The 20,891-nt window shown below is 40.8% G+C and overlaps 1 protein-coding gene across 2 annotated transcripts in view; it reads right to left on the reverse strand.

Moving 5' to 3' along the window:
- The window catches only part of PRDM6 (PR/SET domain 6), a 105,240-nt gene that overhangs the window by 24,556 nt on the left and 59,793 nt on the right, over nucleotides 1–20,891 (reverse strand). For both annotated transcript variants that reach the window (XM_043912251.1, XM_043912249.1), the window contains exons 4-5: nucleotides 8,128–8,255; nucleotides 4,455–4,579 (exon numbers count right to left, since the gene is read on the reverse strand). In XM_043912251.1, the coding sequence (XP_043768186.1) occupies nucleotides 4,455–4,579; nucleotides 8,128–8,255 (253 nt within the window). The remainder of the gene's footprint in view (nucleotides 1–4,454; nucleotides 4,580–8,127; nucleotides 8,256–20,891) is intronic.

The raw sequence follows: 20,891 nt of genomic DNA on the forward strand, positions 1-20,891 counted from the left end.
CGTCACGATGCTCCCTGTAGGGTCTTGCAGACAGATATTCTTGTTGGACTGAACTATACCACCACCTCCTCAATGTTCACAGACAGAAGGCTTGACGGAGCCTTCTCTACCCAGGGCCTAGCTCCACACTGTTGGTGGGATGGTGGGGCCAGGGCACCATGCAGACATGCCTGTCTTTATTTTCTGCTCTTTAAAATCAAAACAAAAAGGCAGGACCTCTCTCAGACAGAGTTTAGTCCGGTGTAACAACCTCTGCGTTGCCATCAAGTTTCACATTCCACCACCTCAGCTTCATACACCAAGACAGAAAAAGCAGCAGGAAGACTTGTTTAACATTTATTCCCAGGTTTTTTTTTTAATTTCCTCTGAAATGAATATGAATACACTATGGTCTTTACACTCTGCAGGAGCTAATCCCCCACTGGAAGCTTTGGGGAACCTCATTCCTCCTTGCGGATACAATCTGTCGACACAGGCGTTCCTTCAGGCTCTTCTGAAAGGCCCACAGTGGACGCAGCCGTGCTCTCTTTGCGGCTCTATTACATTTAGAACTATGGGGTTTTTTCTTTTTTCTTTCTTAAAGAAAATAACATAGGAATTGCTTCCAGAGCCCAAATGCCTGTGTGAAACGCTGCCCTCTCTTTGAGGCAAGGCGGCTTTCAATGGCTTGTGCGGGCAGGGAGCGTGTCCCACTGCTTCGTGGCCGCTGCCAGAGGGGCCAGTGCCTGAAGCCTGAACCCACCCCACACGCTCAATAGGAAATATGTACTTTCACCGTTGAAAGAACCATGGGAAGAAAGTGGTATTTTTATAAATGAAAGTGCTTAATAAGTATTATTCACTAAGCAAAATCATATTTTCCTTGAATGTCTTGGATCATGTAACAATTTCATTAACCAAGAAAAAAAATCTGGCTGAACTTTGTATCCATCGCTTCTAATAATGGCAGTGAAATTCTCAATATGTATCCAGTGAGCATGTATTGTTTACTGTGTGCACAGCACTATAAGGAGGCTCTATGGAGGCATTTTGTCAAATAAGTCTTTGATCTCAAGAAGCTTCTTTTTAAGGTACCTAATTTATTTTGTGGCTAGCTTGGTAGAATAAAAACTGTCTTCAAATTGCTAATCCTGGTGAGATGATTTAAATTACTCAGGGCTGTAAAAGGCTATCTGTTAAATTATCTGTCCATGCCCTTTCACACATTTGCTCTTTTAAATCACACCGAGTATTTTCTCGGTACAGAAAAAAAGAGCCCTCATTATAAAGCCTCCCTAGGTATCTCTGTGAATCATATGGAATGAGAATCCATCTTCCAGTTAGAGTCAAAGCCATATATCTACCCCCACGCCATCTGATGAGGCTCTCTGCTGGTTTCTTGGGTGGCCAATCCCATGATAGATATACGACTTTGAGACAGGAACTGAAATAAAATTCCTATAATACTCTTAGGGGAATGGGGGATTGTCACTGTTGAGCATTTTAGTCAATGACTTAATTCTCTTTCAACTGCCCTCCACCCTTACTTAGAGCTCTGAACTCAACCCAAAAGAGCTACATAGTTTACCTATTGAATCCTTAACACTTGAAGGTGCTGAAGTTTTGCGAATTTCCTTCCAAGGATTTCAGGTGCTAAATGATACATAACATGTGCCCTAGTAGAGTTTATTCAATACTCTAATCAACAACCTCAAGAATGCTTCACAAAGGCTGAACTATGGGAGAAAGAAGGTCTGAGAAGCAAAGTCCCCGGGGCTGCCACCAAGCGCATTTTGGATGGCACTAGCACACAGCCTGGAGACCAGCTGGTCCACTCCCAGACACCACAGTCAGGTGGCTATAAATGGCACATAAAACCCAAATCAGCCAGCCCAGCCCCTAAGTCCCTCTCGTCATTGTAACAGCATCACAGGGTAGAAGCAATGTTGCAGACGTGAGACTTCCACCCCAGAGGTCCATGTCAAAGGGAAGAAAGGCATTCCCTCAGCAGTCACTTCATGCTTCCCATGTCTGACTCGTAATCCAGTTAAGTGGCCATTCCATCCATCCAGCTCCTCAGACCAAAGCCCTGGAGTTATCCTTGACTCCTTTCTCTCACTTGGCATCCAATGTGTCAGCAAATGCTGTTGACTTTACCTTCAAAATATATCCAGAATCCAAGCGCTTCTCACCACCTCCACCACTTTCACCCTGGTCCAAACCACCATCACCCCTCCTCCCTGGATTCCAGCAAGAGCCTCTAACTGGATCCTGCTCCATCCTTACCCTCACTGTCAGATTCCACTCAGTGGCCAGAGTAAACCTGTAACAACTTCAGTCAGATCATATCACTCTTCTGCTTGAAACTCTACAATACCCCATTTGTCCAATGCAAACAGAGTAAAATCCAGAGTCTTGACAGTGACCTTTTGGGCCTTATAAGATTCCTGTCCCCAGATCTAAGTTAACTCTCCCCCAACTCACTCTCTCCAATCGACACACCTATGCTAACCGTTGTGATGCCCTTCCTACAGGCCAGTAGCATCTCCATCTCGAGCCTTTATGCTTGGAGTCCAGCTGCCTGCAACACTCTGCTCCCAAAGAACACATGGCTTGTTCTTTCACTTCCTTAAGTCTTTGCCCAAAGGCCACCTTCCTAGTAGGGCCCACACTGGTCATCTCTAAACCCGCAACTCCCAATTCTTAGCACTCCTTGCCCCTTCTCTGCTTGTTATATCTATGACACTTATCATCACATGACAAACTAACTTATTTATTGGTTGATAATCTGTCTCCCTCCACTAGACTATACACTCTATGGGGGCAGGAATTCTTGTTTGTCTTGTTCACTGCTGTTTTTACAGTATGCAGCAATGACTCTGGTCCTTAGTATGTATTCAACAACTATCTAATGAATGAATTTTTGGACTGTGTGCTATGTACTTTAGAACTCTAGACTTTGATGTGTTTACTTCCAGACATTCCTTGACACACACACCAGAATATCTTCAGTCTGTAGTAGGCTGTACTAAAGAAGGAAATAGAAGGCCTTATAGGATTTATGGAATCTTTCTGGAGCAGACTCCATCTTTTAGAAGGTGAAGTTACACCAAGGTTCTAATCAGAGGAGCTGATAACAGTGCTTTTGCATGTATGGACCTACATCCAACTTTGGGAGAGCTGGGCATGGAGTCACACTAGGAAGACAGAGCATACTGGCTGCTATGGCCATTTCTGCTTCTAACACCAACCACACACTCATGTGTAACATGGAGATTTTCCCCTATGAAAGCAGACACTCCCTCAAATAGGAGCATTAGTGGAGAAAAAAAACTTTCCAATGGAAACTTGGTAAGTAAGAAGAATGTATTTATATGTCCAAAAATTCATTTTTTGATTTGAGATTGGTTTGGGGTTAGGGTAAAGTAGAAAAGAAAGTTGAGCATAATATGCTTTTTGAGGATTTTTTTTTTTTTTTTTTACCAAAAAAACAAAGATAACATGGAAAAGAAATATCTGATCATCAGCATTTTGATCAGTAACATTATAAACATTTTTTTGAGTTTATATGTGTGTGAGAGAAAGTAAAGAAGGAAAAATTAAAATAACACTTTTTTCCCCAAATTAAGTTTCTTACATAAATCTGTTCTCTCTGCTTCTTTTTCTACTGCACAATCCCAACTTATCAGTTCACAGATCAGTCAATTGGATGACAAGAAAAAAACTGCATCATTCAAACCAGTGTTTCTCACTGAAGCACATCAGAATCACCTAAATCTATTCCAAATGCTAGAAATCACCTTATAACATTTTCCCCCAAATTGATAAAAACAATTATATAAAGTTTATATGAAAACTACTACAAAGGTTTGCATTATTTTTTCAAACATAATGATAGTGACAGTAATAAAGATAGAAGGAAATTACATGGTTCATTTTAGACTAAGATGTTTAGAGACAAATTCCTCAATCATATGTCTATGATTTTTACTACCATTTCTCATTCCAACAACTACTGAAGAAAAAGCAAAGCCAATTGATGGAGGGGTGTTACTCCTGATTAAAGAAAGTGTTGTCTCCTTACTTCATTTTTGCAAACAGTATGACTCCAGCAAGACTGTGCAATCCTTCAGAGCAGAAGTTATAACTAATGCTGCTCTTGAAATCAGACACATAATTGGTACTCAGTAGATACCAGCTGCCTTAACACTGCTGCAGGCAATTATTTAAACTAGGAAAAAGGTTTTGAAATCATAAATGGGCGAAGAAACATTGGACTGTACAGGTCAAGACGTCCTGGGAAAAAGCACAGGATATACAAGGAAAAATAAAATGATGGAACAGACTTGTGCACATTTGTGTTACACAGCAGAGTGAACCACATTTCAGGAGTTTCAAACAACACTCTTATTTTAAAAGTTAGCTTTGAAATAGGTATTTGGAAATGTGAATTCAGAGCTAAAATAAATTCTTACAGTTTTCATCCTGGGCAATGCATTGTAAAGGGATCCCAAAGAAAGACGTATAGCTGTCATTGTACCACACGAGAAGCTCGGTACCCCTGGGAATATCTATACAGGCTCGGTAGAATATATTCGACCTATTCAAAACAAAAGAAAACCCAGCTTAGTAATCAGTAGGACTCACATGCTCCATCCACATTTTTATGGCCCCAAAAAAGTTCTGCCCAGTTTTCCACCTAAACAATTTCTGTTTGCAATAAAATCTGCACCCACCTTATCGTTCCCAGCAACCAATTAGAGCCTGTAACCCAGTGTGATAAATAGCTCACAGTTTATTTCCACAGTGTCCCTCCATGGAACATCCTGGCTGAAGAGACAGATATTTGGCCCCGGAGAGAGCAGAAAGGAAGAGTTCAGTTAAAGAAAAAATTTCATCTCACACTAATGAGAAAATTCTCTTTCTTGGTAAACTGCAGACTCTGGTGCCTCGACCCCACATTCAAATTAACACCATTGATCTCTTATTTGAAGGAAAAGCGTTAGGTGTATTCTTACAACTTGGCATGGTAGTTCTCAAATTTGTAATAAAATTAAGCAGCTTTGTGATATAAGGGCTGAGGGAAATAAAAATCTTCCCCATAGCTTTTTTTTTTTCCCTAAAATTTGATACAGGAGAAGAGGGGGGAAAAAAAAACCCTCTTATATGAAGTGGATGGAAATTCAATAAATACAAGAGGGGCACTTTACTCTGGCTGAAAGATTACACTATGAAATGACAGAGTGAAGGTACCGAGAACTAAACAGCTGTGGCACAGTAAATAAAAATCTACAGATTAAAAAAAAAAAAAAGAGGAGCCTGTGATTGGTTTTCTCAGTGAAGAATTGCTACAAACATTAGCCTCAAGTTCAAGAGAAAAGTGTTCAGGGTTGGTGAACCTTAAATTTAGCCTTTCTGTAAGGAACTGGTCATAGCAGGGCAATCTGTTCCTTGTACAACACTGTAGACATAAGGCGAATCCTTCACCACATTTTTCACGGTGGTGAGATATGCACTTGTCAACATATTTTGTCACCACAAAGTGGCTCTTGGCAATAGGATCATAAAGATCAATAAAAAAGTGCAGATTCTCAATATTTTACTTGCAGCTGCAAAAATTTCATTTATCTTGTTATTTTCCTTACTTGCTGCCGTTCTGTCTCACGAGGGCACTGCTAGCTAAGCAGAATGTTTCTCCCCAACATTCTATGAATATCTGACAAAAACTCCAGCCAGTTGTCCAGACCTTCCTCCCCTTCCTCCCTCCGCATCTCCAAGAGCTGTGCATTTTATTAATTCTTTCCACTGCTACATAAAAAAATCAAAATTGGAGCTGGGACATAAATCACTGGCATCTCCTAACTTGAGAAAAATTGAGTCGACTTTGTACTTCACCCTTGTAACATTTCATCTCTCGGTTTGGCTTCCCTTAATATAAACACAGCGCCGGCAAATGAATGTGCTAAAACCAAATGACACACTTTGCCGCTGAAAGAGCAGAACTGTTTTCGAGCGATGGGTGGTCTTTTGAGGCACAGAGTAGGCCAAAAGGGGAAAAAGAAAAGTGTAAGCGTACACCGTTCCTTACAAGCGGGCAGAGCTTCCAAAACTCGCAGAAATCTCTGCATGTTGAAGCACATCAAAGGGATTTTTCCCTTTTCAGATAATATTTCCTTTGCTGACATGTATTTAGTATTGTGGTTGGATGACTCATAAAGATAGCTTCATGGCGTCCCAACGCAGCTGAAGCGGAACACACGCCAACAAACATTATTGTCAGCCTCAAAATAAAAACAAAACGTTCAGCTAAGGGTCAATCAATCAAGGGCGCTTTGAAGAAAATTCCATTTAGATATTACAAATCATAACAGAATGAATCTAAACCAGCTGACTTTTTGTGAAGAGGACATTCATGTACAATAAAAATTAGGCTGGCTCTTCAGGGTCCAACTTTTCTATTTTCCTACTCTTGGACGTGGTCACTGGTGATGGATGCCAGTTTTTAAATTGTGTTTTTGTAGTTCATTTTATAAAGATCTGAGGTAATCGAAAACAGATCGGCAGAGAGAATTCAGTGTGGAAGCACCATGAGGAAGGGGAGCAATAAAACCCACTTAATATTGACAGAAAGGTAACGACTTTCTCATGCCCACCTTTCTTGCAGAGGTTTCTTATTTTCCCAAAGTCAGAACTCTCCTCAAGAGCTCCCAGGGTGCCCATGACAGAACCAGTCAAACTATCTCTTGCCGAGTAGACAAACACAATCTTTACTACTTTACTAGCTCCGAGTTTTATAAAAACGTCACAACAGAGATGCAGCTGCAGGGAAGGTGGGTGAAGCCCATATACAGACTGTAACCAGATACCATCGTGTGCAAGTTCATATAAACCCTTATGTAATGAAAGATAACTGCCTAGGAAACCAAGGCAGTGAGTCACATGCTGCCCAAATATGTTCCCTTTGAATTTGGAGGCCTTTGGAGAGCAAGCCAGATTTGTGCAGCCTTTAACCTATATGGGGAATAAAGTTTGCTTATTCTTTTTAAGGCTTCATTTTTAAAAATTAAAAAGAAAAAAAATGAAAATAAATTGTCATCGGCAGGACTCCAAGTTGCCGAGCAAGGCTCCTTCTGCTTTGATGTGTCTGTGGTGCCTGATAAAGCTAAACAGTTGCTTATGATTCTAAAGGGAACGTGGCTGTTTATAACTGAGGTCATATATTTACATGGCACATGTTTTCGAGGGATTTTGAGAAAAGAAGGCTTCGTGGCAGGACTTTTTTCCTATGGGATCTGTGTTTGCCTTTCGGTTGCCACTCTAGCCTTTAGTACTTGATGGAAATGCTTGACCAACAGGTGCATGAGGCAGGTGTGGCTTTGGATCTGGGATGCCCACTGTCTTTTCTGCCCCTCCCCCACTCTAGGCCTCCCTGTGAGACTCTGTGAAATAGGGGAGGCTCCACCTCATCTCCATTCACCTGTGGGATTTTCCAAAATATCTTAGGGGACTGGTGCCTTCTCTGTGCTCTGGAATCACCCCATCCCCTGAAACATACTCTGAATGGCCACAGGACCAGAGTCAAATACTTTGGCACCTTTCAAGGGATCAGGAGAGGTTACTGTGACTCAGCCAAGGCTGCTGAGCACAATGGTTTTAGGAAAGCAGCCTGGGGAGGGTTGAGACTTCTTGATTTCTCATGCCTTTGTGCAACTCAAACTGCTCCCTCTGAGAGACAGCCAGACCGAAGGTGACTGAGAACAAGTGACCTGGGGCTGAATCTGTGAACTCCTGTTTGCGTGTGGACACATCTGCTGGGGAGGAAATCACTGCAAGTCAGTGAGTTCGCTGGGCTCATTCAGGCCATGGTGAACATTCATGTGATGATGTGGAAGTAACTTTATCATGTGCAGTGAGTGAAAAAGGCCTTCTCCTAGCATCCTTATTCCTGAATTCTCAAGAAATGACTGTTACAAGAACTAGAGAGATATCACAAACCTAGGAGAAAAAATAAAAAAGAAATTCCTGCCAGCCCTTGCAGAGTTCTTCAGGACTCTGCAGGATTTTTTCAAAACTAGCAGCAAGCCTGAATTTATATACGCAAGGCAAAGGGCTTTGGCTTTGTAAGTGGTAAATCAAGGTATACTTTACCTGTACTGAACTACTGTTAGATTCTGTTCTCCGCAGTGCCTTGCACATCGGATATACCTCATCCAGCTCGACTTACTAGGTTCCCCACCATCAATAAAGTGCTGTAGTGTCCCATCTTGGTCATATATCTAGAGAAGAGGTCAGAAGGTCAAGTAGTTAGAACGAATCATCAGCAATCATTTTCCCTGCTTCCCTTGGTGTCTTTATGTGTTGGCTGCAGCAATTTATTGCCCATAGGTTTGCTAGTGCTCATGAATGTTTGTGGAAACTCAACTAGAATAACAGGAGAAACATTTTCTGGTGATGCAAGTCAATCACATTTTTCTTATCAAGCCAATCTTCACTTTATTAAACATATTTGTGGCATCTCAAGGATGTGAGTGACCATGTTTCCCAAAGAATATTTAACCTCTTTCTGACAGGCTACTCTTTAGTAATGAGCTGCTGGATAAACAAAGCGAGCTGAGAGGCGAGGCCACGCTGACATGGCTGGAACATCTGCATGAGAGGCCCTTGTCTCAAACACGTAACTGGTCGAAGGCATCCGGGAGGCAGGGACTGTCGGCTCAACAACCCGGGAGACACCTAGCAGGGTTTGGCACGTTATGGAGCTGTTTCAGATTGATAAAATCAGACTCTGATTTGGATTGAAAGAAATGCACTCTCACCTCGCAGAAGATGTAGGACTTCAGCTGTCAGGACCTGAAACTATTAGGAGAGGAGTCATCAAAAAAGAGAGACCCTCGCAAAGGGAAAGAAAAAAATAACAAAAGTTTCCTATGGATTTAAAATGTCTTAACTGAGGTCAGTCTAATCTCTATTGCCTTAGGTCACCTCAAGCAGATTTTCTTTAAGATCACATCCAAGGTAATGGAATCTCAGGCAATGGCATGGGACCAAAACCTTCTGCTAAACAACCAGCCAGCCCAGGATGTTGGAATCAGGGGTAACAGCAGAGACAATCGGCCCCCACTTCCAGAAACCAGGCCAGCCCTGGGCACCTTGGAGGCTGGGGTATCTGGAAGGGTGGATTGGGAAGTTATATATGGGCAGCAATTCTGGAAGGCCATCCTCAGTCCTAGGGCCAGCCAGGAAGCAAGGGGTACAGTTCTCAGAAGGACCATGGCAAAACTGGGCCTTTTAAAGAAAAATCAGCAGTAAGATTGTGTTCCACAGAGCATCCTGAGAAATTATGTCTCTTATCCTTGCTAATCAGCCTTTCCACTTTTCTTTTCCAAACAGACACAGAGAACAAGTCTCCCAGAGTGCCTCACTGGTTACATTTCAGCCCTAAAATTAGTAAGGTCATTCATATTAATTTAGCTCAGCATTTCTATTCTGGGGGCCAAAGGACTTAGTGATGACAGTTCTTTTTATTATCATCAGTCATTTTAAAACAGCTGATTTTTTTTTGGGGGGGGGGGAGCTTTTCTTGAACTCATTTGTCTTCACTCCCAATCTTTCCACTAACCCCCATAAATAAAAGAGGGGATGCTAACCTGATCAATATAATGGTTGGAGAAGCTATGACTGGGTAGCAGGCTAGAATGATTACAGTTGATAATCAATGTAGCCTGAGAAGAAGGAAGAGAGTCCTAGATTATATTATATTTAAGATTAATGACTTTAAACTCCTAGTTTGGGGATGATGGCAGGAAATGGGAGCATTTCATGTGGTAGATACATCTGCTCTGTAAGCAACCTGATGATAGTTTTCATATTTAGGTAAGATTATTACATGGTACTTATTTTGTTGCTCTTGTTTTCGTTTTAGGAAACTGGTTCAAAGGCTCAAAGTCTCAATCTCGAGTCTGCTGTCAACAGCCCATGTGACACTGTACAAAGCCATCAGTTCTTTGAATACCACTATCTATCTATAATGGAGCCCCAAATGTTGAGAACCCAGCCCTCTGCCCTGTCCTTCTCCCACGAACAAATCTTCCATGACAGCTGCTGGTGAAAATACTTATGAAGCACTTGGAGAAATGCAGTTCTCCTTCATGCTTCCAGCCAATGTCCTCAACAGCAAGTTAAACTCTCTAACATTTACACATCATGGGTGTTGCCGAGTGTTAGCTCATTTGAACACCAGACATTAGCCAGTCAGTCTCCAAAATGAGTATAAAAAAGTGTTTTCCCCCACATTGTTTCAGCAATAATCTCCTTAAACTTTTTGTGGTTACAGGAATCCTACAATTCTTGAACTGGTGAAACTGCTGGTGAAACTGCTACTTGCTTTGAGGAAAAGTAGATGGTTATTTGTCAGGCTTCCCCAAAGTATCACACACCGAGCACACAGCATGAAGTTGAGCCTTCTTCCTTGCTTCAGCCTGATACCAGTATTACACTGTTTCACATGAAACTTGACAAAAATCCCACTTGCCAAGTTAGATCCCGTAAGTGTGCACCCCATCAGAGATGAGGAAACTCATTTAGGCTTGATACTGTTCTTTCCCTTAGCACCCGGAACTCAGCCTTCACCAAATCCAGCTGAATTTGCCTCCTAAAACTTTGCACACACATCCATCTCTCCCTCTCCACCATCACCATCCTACCTGAACCAGCTTCCTCTCTCGCCTGAAGGACTACAAAAGTCCCTTGATAGATTTCCTTGCTGCTTCTTCAGGCCCTTCTAACCTAGTCTCTCAAGTACAGCCAGAGGGATCTTTCAAAATTCAAATCTAGTGATTTGCTTTTATTTCCCCTGCCAAAATAAGAGTTTCATAAATGCCATAAAATGTCAAGTCATAACAACATACATCCTCAGCATGTGAGATTTCCTCAATGGGATCCATCATGCTAATATGGGCAGCACCTCGAGCTGAAGTTATTTAGGGAGGCTGGCCAAAAACAGGAACCTTTGCATTTGGCTCAAGACCATCTTGGGGCCCTTTCTAGCCTGTGTTGTTAAACATTTAAACTGTGTTTCTTGAAAAAGAAACAAGGGCCCAGGAGTCAGTGATGCCTATTTCTGTTCATTTTCCTAATAAAAGTAGAATAAAATTGGAAAAACCACAACATCCACATGTAAGCGCTAAAGAGGAACTTTTCAAAAAAGTTCTGCGTCCCAATTTGAGTGTTGTTATTAATCTCCATCATTAGCTCAACTTTGTTTTCATTTCAGAGTTCAGTAAAAGACTTTTTTTTTAAAAGAGAGTGATAAAATTCCACAGGCATCTGACCTATACAAGGACACTGTCCCTGTACCCAGATGGGCTGACATTCGTCCTTCTGAGAGACAAGCAACCATAAGTGGGGAAATGCTTCAGCAGATTTCAGTCTACAGCAGCTGCAACAATTTCAAGGTCGAGAAGCTGTTCCTGGAGGCTGCACCAACATCCACATTTGTGTGACACTAAAATGTAACCATAAGATAGATACCTAACAGGTCTAAAAATGTTAAGGAATTTGAGGAGATTTATTAACACCAAGACCAAGACTTATTTTGTTTTCATTACCTTTCAAAAGACTTAAAATAAGAAGAAAAATACCAAAAATCTTACACAGTGTTTAGATAATCTCCTGAGGACCGATGAAAATGTCAAAAAGGTCAGAAATTGAATTCGCTCAATTGGTAAGAATGAAAGTAAGAGTTAAATTTAGGGAAAAATTCCTTGAAAGAACCCTTTAGTCAAGCACAGTTTTGCTGAAAACTGTGCACTTTATTCTCAAAGAATATGAACCACCAAAGTTTTATCCTTGCTCTGTTTCTTCTAAGGAAGCTAGAGGTAGGGGAAACACATGTAAAGAAACACACAGGACACCTGGTGGGAAAGGGTTAAATTTTGTAATGGGAACCCCTTAAAACTGGAGAAAGCGTATTTGTTTTACAAAGCTAGTCCTAGCATTGCTGAAAGGGAGTATAAAATGGCACAGTTATATTGGAGAACATTTTGGCAATGTTGAAATAAACTTGACAATGCATATTTCTTGTGACTCAGCAATTTCACTTCTAGGAAACTACTCCAATAAAATTCTGATACATGTGCCTAAGGAGAAAAGTTCAAGGTCATTCACTGGAGCACAACTTTTAACAGCAAATAATTATAAATAAGAGAACTATCCATCATCAGAAGAATAAACTAACTGTGGTTTATTTATTCAACAAAAAAGTACTAAACACTTAAAATGAATGAACAAAACATGTTTGTATTAAGATCTAGTTGATATAGATCAACTAGATAATAATGTTGACTGAGAAAATCAGTTGCAGATTAATGCATATGATATCATTTGTTAATATTTCAAAATATACAAAATAACCCAATTGTATATTTTAAAATAGTGTATATTGTAATATACAGATAGCAATATGTCTATCTATATGTATCTGTTTACAACAAACATGCTGGAAATTCACCATTAACTTCATCAGAGTCCTGGCCTTGGGAAAGAAGGGGATGGAAGGATAACAAAGGGAACACAAATGTATCTGAAATGCTTTGTTTTTCTTTAAAAAAAAAAAAAAGTTTCTGAAGCAAATATGACAAAGTGTTAACATTCTCTTTTTTGGCATTTATATATTATACTTTGAACTTATTCTGATTTTTTAAATCAAAGCGAAACAATAAATGAAAAGTCTAGTCATCTATTTCTATGTATATCAATTTTTGCATGGGTTGTTAAAACAGGAGCAGACTATCTTACCCAAAGTTAGAAATTATCTGTGCTATCCTCCTGGGAAACTCTCAGTAATATGTATCGTTACATTACCAGCCACTGATTGCCTTTCTGATTGCTTTGTTGCTATTTTAAAACCCCTGGTTGTGGTCTGTACTTTTTCTTTTATCCTGTATCAACAGGAGGAGAAAGATAAGAGGAGAGCTCATTCTTACCTTTTTAAGGATATTTTTATAGTTTACAAACCAATAATATTTACTGAAATGCCACACATGTGGTTGAGATAATGATCACACAAACTGTCACTCATTATAAACCACGCATGCCATTAACTGAAAACCACTATGTGAAAGACTTCATTGCAATCCTGAAGATCAGGGAACTGCACTCTTTGCTACAATCTTACTTTCCTAGAACAAGAAACTACTTTAAATGAGAACAGCAGGGCTTCCCTGGTGGCCCAGTGGTAAAGAATCTGCCTGCCAGTGCTAGAGACACGGATTCTATCCCCGATCAGGGAAGATCCCACATGCCTTGGAGCAACCCAGCCTGTGAGCTACAACTCTTGAGCCTGCGTTCTAGAGCTTGGGAGCTACAGCTTCTGAGCCCATGAGCCTAGAGCCTGTGCTCCATAACAAGAGAAGCCACCACAATGAGAAACCCAAATACTGCAACTAAAGAGTTGCCCCCATTCAGCACAATTAGAGAGAAGTCTGCATAGCAACAAAGACCCAGTGCAGCCAAAAATAAATAAATTTTTTAAAAATGAGAACTTGAATAAAAACCGCACCAGTGTTGCGTCTTAAATAAATTGGTCATGAGTGGCTTATCCACAGCTTTGTCATTTATGAATGCTGCCAACATACATTAACAACAATAATCATCACAGAAATAGTGTAAGCTAGTGACTGACTTGGGCCCATTTTAACGTAATAGCAAGAAAACCATCTTCTGAATGATAGAAATTTATGTATATTGGTGGCTCTGAGCAATCTGTATCTCTAAAACAAAATCTGCAAACTGGTGGCTCTTGGGTTGAATGCTTGACCAATTTTGTTTTTCCACGAGTGTTTTAAAATTTTGGAAATTCTATCTAATTTTTAATTTTTCTTGAGGAAAAAAATCAGAAGATGGGTCCTCAATCTCTGGGACTAATCCATGGAAACTTAGGTCCCCTTCAAAGTGGCCCCCTGAGATCAGCCATGGGCTTTTCTCCTTCCCCATCCTCCCTCCCCTCCCCTATTTTTAGCTGTTCCTTACTTCACTCATTTACTTAGCTGCTCAGCCTCATGAAGCACCTAAGTTCGTAAACCCTGCTGTAAAGGAATTTTTGCTACCCCTGAAAGTGCTGGGGGCACTTTCAAGAAAAACCATCTGATCTGATGGCCTGGAAACAATGCAAATGTCCCTCACTCCTTCACAGCCCAGAAGCCATCATCTGACTGAGATGCAGACATTTGGTGCTATAGTTTTCCAGGGAGTGGGAGAGGAGAGCGGAGTGTTCATTTATTTTTACCAGAAGAGCTTTCAATAGTCTTTTTAAGCAAGGGGTCTATTTTAATTCAAAGATGTCATAAATGTAATTACACTATAAAATCAGATAAAAGTCCCCTGGGTCTACTTTAAAAACAGATACAAAGAAAGCCCATCAGGAAGCACCCCACCACCTCAACAAACCTTACCTTTGCTCTCTGATGCAGGCTCTGGGACATCACCAAGGACTGGCAGGGAAGGGGGGACCTTGTTTGAAAAATGGCAGGCAGAGCACTTCCTCCGCCAGATAAGCTTCCATTTCTTCTGTCAGTCCACTGAGTACCTCAGCCACATTTCGAGGTCAGGATAATGAGATGGGGGAGAGACCACCAATCCTAACCTCATCAGCTTACAGTCCTCAGCTTTTGTTTCTCTTGCAAGTTCTGCACCCTCGGATTCAACCAATTACGGAGGATGGCTCAGGGCCAAATGCACTAGTCCGGCTTGTATAAGGGATCTTGAACAATGAAGAGTAGGGTATCCGCGGTGGGTGCTGGAACTGACGCCACGAGGACACCCAGGGGCAATTATATACAAAAGAAAAAGGGGTCTCCAAAAGTTAGTTGTATAGTGCTGTGTTAGTTGCTCAGTCGTATCCAACTCTTTGTGATCCCATGGACAATAGCCTGCCAGGCTTCTCTGTCCATGAGGATTCTCCAGGCAAGAATACTCATGTGAGTAGCGATTCCCTTCTCCAGGGGATCTTCCCAACCCAAGGATCAAGCCCAGGTCTCCTGCATTGCAGGCAGATTCTTTACCATCTGAGATACCAGGGAAGCCCAGAAATTAGGGACTTCAACAAACAGACTCTAGTCAGAGGCACAATGAGGCCTCCTCACACCTCATTCAATACTACAAATAAAGAGAGCCAAGAACCTTAAACAAAAGAAACTTAAATTATAACTTAAACATTAATCCGCTCTTCCCAGAACCTGGTTCTCTGAATCTTGGCATGAAACAGAGGAAAAAGAAAAGACCCAAAGGTGGTATTTGAAAGGATTAGCCAGTTTTCAGCGAGCAGGGAGATGTCTCAGGCTCCCTCTCCTGTGATTCCACACGGTGGCAGGTCCCTGTGCCAAGGGCCCAGACAGCAGCATTTGGTCATGAACTGAAACACCAGTATCCTTCAGCTTTTCCCCCAAAAAGCTGAGGTGAGGGTGTATATTTTATACCCAAACATCTAAAACAAGGCCTAACACATTGGAGGAACTCAAAATACGCTGAAGTGAACTAAATTCTCACAGTAATTAAATAGCTTCTTAAAGATCTTAGATTTTATTCAAAATCTGAGAAGAAACCACCACTAAATGCAATTAAAACTCCATTCTAAGCACTAACAACCAGGGCTTTTTAAAGAAAATATTACATCTTTTTGAACTTAAGTTCTTTCAAGTGTATGAAATGCAAAGGTAGTTTTCATAAGATGATTAAAATGTAATAAACAGCTGTGTCTATGTCCATGTGCTATACTTGGTCACTCAGTCATGTCTGACTCTGAAACTCCATGGACTGTAGCCCGGCAGGCTCTTCTGTCCACAGCGATTTTCCAGGTAAGAATACTGGAGTGTGTAGGCATGTCCTCCTCCAGGGGATCTTTCCAAGCCAGGGATCGAGCCAGGTCTCCCACACTGCAGGCGGATTCCTTACCATCTGAGCCACCAGGGAAGCCAGCAGAAAAGGGTCAAGGAGAGGTCTGAGGGAGTTTCCCACTTAGACCTGAGAACCCAGCACTGTTTTAGGTTCTTTCACAGCACTTGGAGAATCCAGAGAAGAAAAGACACAAAGATGGTTTCTCAGATCTTCTCTACCTATTCTCTACACACTACCTTAGACGGCCCCATCTTTCTGTTAAATTCAGAAAATGAGGGCTTCAATAATCAAGTGTATTAGTAATTTGAGAAACTCAATTGAAAACTATACTGTTTGCCTAGATAGATAAAAGTGTTTTACTGTGAGATTTCTTTGTATCAGAAGATAAGAGGTGAAAATCTTTTTTGCAACCATATACACAAGAATAATTCCTGACTGAATTGTGAAAAGTTAAAAAACCCAATACCTTTATTGCTCAATAAAAGATTTTACTTTTAATATTATAATTGTTAGAGGGGAATTTCTACAGTTATTACCAATGAAAATATGCAACAGAAGTTGCCCCAGTCAATAGGAACTGGAGAGGGGGGTGGAGGGCAGAGGTTAAGAGCACGCATATGGGTGTCAGCTCCAATGTGTATGAGTTACAATCACAGCTGCATATCTGCTGGCCAAGTGACTCTGGGCAGTTACTTAGGAACTGGGTCTCTTTAGGAAGGTGAGACCTTCTTTGAAAAAATGATGCTACTGACAGTCCCAGTCATAGGGCTCACATGAAAATCAAATGAGCTAGTATATGTAAAGGACTTAAATCAGTGCTAGGCACACAGTAAGAGTCCAAAAAGCATTAGCTGTTCTGAGGCCACCACATCAGATGGGAAATGTCAGCCCAGGCTTCATCTACTAACCTGCTCATGGACAGTGACCACAGGATAATATGTGCAGCATTTGCCAACTCATTACTGCTAAGATTATAAGACCACAAGGTAACAAGCTCATTGAGGGCAGGAATGCATTTTAAATATTTTAAGCTTTTACCCATCAGTATCTTACACAAAGCTTTGTACATTTCAGGAAATCAACTTTTGTTCAAAGAGAGAGAGAGAGAGAGAGAAAGTTGGAAATAACATAGAGGGGGTGTAGCAATAAGCCATTCATTTATGTTTTTGTTCCTCTGATGAGTTTATCAAAAAATAAAACAAAATACTGAAAATGCTGGATAAATGTGAATACTCTTTAGAAAAAAGCAGCAAGGAAGCATCTTTCCAGTCCTACATTTTTCATTTGCTGAAGTTAACGCAGACACAGGTGCCCACCACAGCTTTAAGAGCGCTCCTGGAGCATTTCTGTAACTAACAGGCTGTTTTTGCTCACTCAGTCATGTCTGACTCTTTGCAACCCATGGACTGTCGCCCACTAGGAAGTGTTTTAATTCACTGTGGCTTCAGCCCTCTTACTGAACAATATCTACCATGTAGCACTGCTTGACTTCTGAAGACATTGACATTTCTAGCCAGAAGAGGCCCCAACTCACAATATCTTATATGTACCTGAACCTTGAACAAGGCCCAGATACATGAGCTGTCTGTGCAGTCAAATGTACCTGGATGAGGAGCAGGGGACATTTGTGGATGGCAGTCTGGGGAATCGGATCAACAGGGAGCACTGTCAGCCATGGCTTCTGCTCACTGCTTCCCAATCCAGAGAGGACAGCAAGGACCACAACACTGAGGTGTCTTAACCTTTTTACTTGTAAACTCTCAACTCCAGCTAAATCCAGCCTTGAGAATAGAGACCACAAAGCAATACTCTCAAAGGAGTGAAGTATCTGCCACCACCTAAACACAAAGAAAGAACAGCAGCTAATGACCAGGTCATATGCATCTGGGTGGTATTTTGGTTTATAAAATACTTTCCCAACCTTCATTGATCCTTATAATTGACCTAGAAGTTAGACCAGAGCATTTATTCCATTTTACAGATCTGAAACTTTGGGCTGAGAAAGGGGAAATGACTTGCCCACAGTCACACAGCAGGTCTGTGTGACAAGGAGGAAACTCTCCTGAATCAGACTATTGCTTTCATCACATCCCATTTGTCCTATCAAAGAGAACCAGTAGAACTCTTTCATTAAAAGTGCCTGAAACTCTTAATATGTAAGAATGAGGGCCATAAAACATGTTCATAATAGTTAACATCATTTATAAAACAAACTCCTATCCTTCAGAGAAAATGCCAACTTAGAATTACTTAACCCATTAGTCAAATTTACACAAAGCAAGCATGCACTGGATAAAGACACCACTCCCCCTCTGCTGACCATGTGCTATGACAAGGACCATCAAAAAATGGCTAGGGTATAAATCTGTGGAGGAAGATACACATTTTATAATGAAAGCTTCTTCCTTAAAGCAAATACTGGCTAGTGTGACCAGATTTATTTGTGTTCAGTTTTCCCACTTTTTTCTCAAATATGTAATACTACACATGTTTTTTTATTTCAATATTTTCTCTCTCCATTAGAATTGAGTTGTTTCATTGCTATTTTTCATAAGAAAACTCTTCCCTCTCATTTTGGTTTGGAGTACATTGGAATGCCAAGATTTTGAGTTGAGGTTTCAAAGGTCAAGTAATAAACGCCCCATAAAAGAAATGAGTAATGGTTATATACACCGTTGCCGTATTTTCAGTAATGCTGATATAAAGCTATATACTGTACTTTGTCAATTCACATTCATCAAGTTCCAGAAATATTAGAAAATCATTAGAGGTTTATGTTGAGTTTGCAGATAATACTAACATATAAGTCAAGACTGAAATATGGTAATCAGAAAAACAGTTGAAAAGTGTCAATAAACCATAAAACACTGGTGGTGGTATTTGTGAAGTCTGCCTCAGAGAGTTGGGCATGGAAGGAGATGAAATGGGTGTTTCAGTCACACTCTGGGGTAGTGGCTGTTAGGCTGCAGGCTGGCAGAGGAGAGTGGGTGACTGAGGATTCCAGCACAGAGACTGAGAGCTCCCAAGAGCCGCTGAGCACTTGGTGAATCTCCCTTATCTCCGAGGACAGCAGTGGTCATCCGTACAAAGTCTGCCATCCATCAACCCAGAGGTTTCTTCAGACATCCTGTCTGCTGATCAGAGGGGAGACTTTGGGGAATCAGACTTGCATTATCAGGACTCTGTCTGTGATCTGAACAAGCCACTGAACCTTCAACTTTTCACTTGGCAGAAGCCTATATGCTGGAAAAGTCCTGACAGTTCATTCATTTTGCTCCATCCTGGAGCCAGCTGATGTCTGACTGGAGAGACCCGCCCTCTTTGATGTTGTCCTCTTCTGAGAGTGCCCTGCTGTGAAAAAAATTTTATCCATCCAAATTAAAGGGAAATATTTCTGTATCCAGCTGTTAGCTGTGACATGTTTGCCATTTTTCAGGGCACTGGCTTGGTGCCATCCTCAGGCTCTGCTGCAAACCTATCTTTTCCCTTCTTCGTCACAGCAGTAATATCCACAGTGCACAACTGTCTCCAGTGTCCATACAACATCGACACTGAAAAGGAAAATAGTGCTAATCCTATACTGCTAAGAACAGGCTTGGAAATATTTTCAAGTGGCAATTTATTTTGCATTCCTTTTCTATTTTTTTTTCTTTGTATCAGCACTAATGTCTTTCACAAACTGTAAAGTTTTTTTATATAAGCCACCCATTTAAATATTGCTTCAACTCAGTTTTTTAAAAATCCAGTTTTAATTAAATTCACCAACAAGAAGTCCTGACCAAATGAAATGAATTTGGATGATGTGAAAACTTGTTTCATATACACTGAGTCCACACTTAAAAATAGACATTTGTCCAGTGGAGAGAACTCTGTATAAATGAAGAAAAGCTCTCAGGGACGCTTGAATAAACATTTAGATCTAAGTAATCAAGAAACCTTGTATCTTCTCATATTTGCTAAACGCCATTGGGAGCCTATAAAGACTGCTGCCATGAATTGTGTGTGTTATAAACAAAGGGCAGCTCACAGCATTACCACGTTTTTCTCCATCTACTGAGATGAACAAGTAAAACACCGCAGTTTCCAGCCACCCTCCCATTCTGGCCCTTCTTTCCTTTCTCATTTTCACTTTTGCTGAGAAGGAAAAGAATCGGTGGAACCAGATCTCAGCACTGAGCCTCAGAGAATCCGGCCTTGATACTGATCTCAGGCTCTGACTAACAAACACGCTCAACACTCACCATCCTTTATCCAACCCATGAGAGGTGGATTTAAAACAAACAAACAAACAAAAAAAAACAATAATGTATTCCATGTGAGAAAGCATCAATTTGGGGAAATTAAACCACAGGGAAATTTGAATGAACACACTTGAAAAAAACAAAGCCTTAGTTATCTACCAAACAGGAACGGGGACCATTATTTTGTTAAAAATAATCCCAGATTATTACCAATGTGAACTTCTGGGATGTGCAAATTATCTATAACAGTGTACTGAATAGTTCTATGCTTGAATGCTATAAAAGAGCACAGTAAAGTGAATGCACTGTGGCAAGCACTTGAATTCGCCAGATGGTATCTCATGGGGTGCTATTTAACCCTTACTGCAGTAGAAATTTCTGGTTTAAAAATTCCACGTGGTATGATACTATGCAGACTTTTAGACCTTGATGAAAATGGTTAGTGATTTTATACTTCAACATGGTAGCTACGATTTGCAAGAAGTAGCCCGACCAAAGCCTACACGCAAACTGCTGTGTTAGCAATTGTATTAAAAACTTACAAGGTACTAAGTGGGGAATGTTTGCAAAGAGAATGTCCCTAAAAAATCAGAAAGAGCTACTTCCACGAATGTGTAGACACACATATACCATGCCCTAGAGGTCACCCTTTTTTTAAGTAAAAACTTTCTGAAGACACAGAATGTTTGTTTCAATGAAATCATGGTTTCCTATGGTTTTACTTCTTTTCAAAGTAGTCTACAGCTTTATTTCTTCTCTGAAATGTGTCACTCTCTGAAT

This window comes from Cervus elaphus, chromosome 9 (genome assembly GCF_910594005.1).
Source record: "Cervus elaphus chromosome 9, mCerEla1.1, whole genome shotgun sequence".
Lineage (NCBI taxonomy): Eukaryota > Metazoa > Chordata > Mammalia > Artiodactyla > Cervidae > Cervus > Cervus elaphus.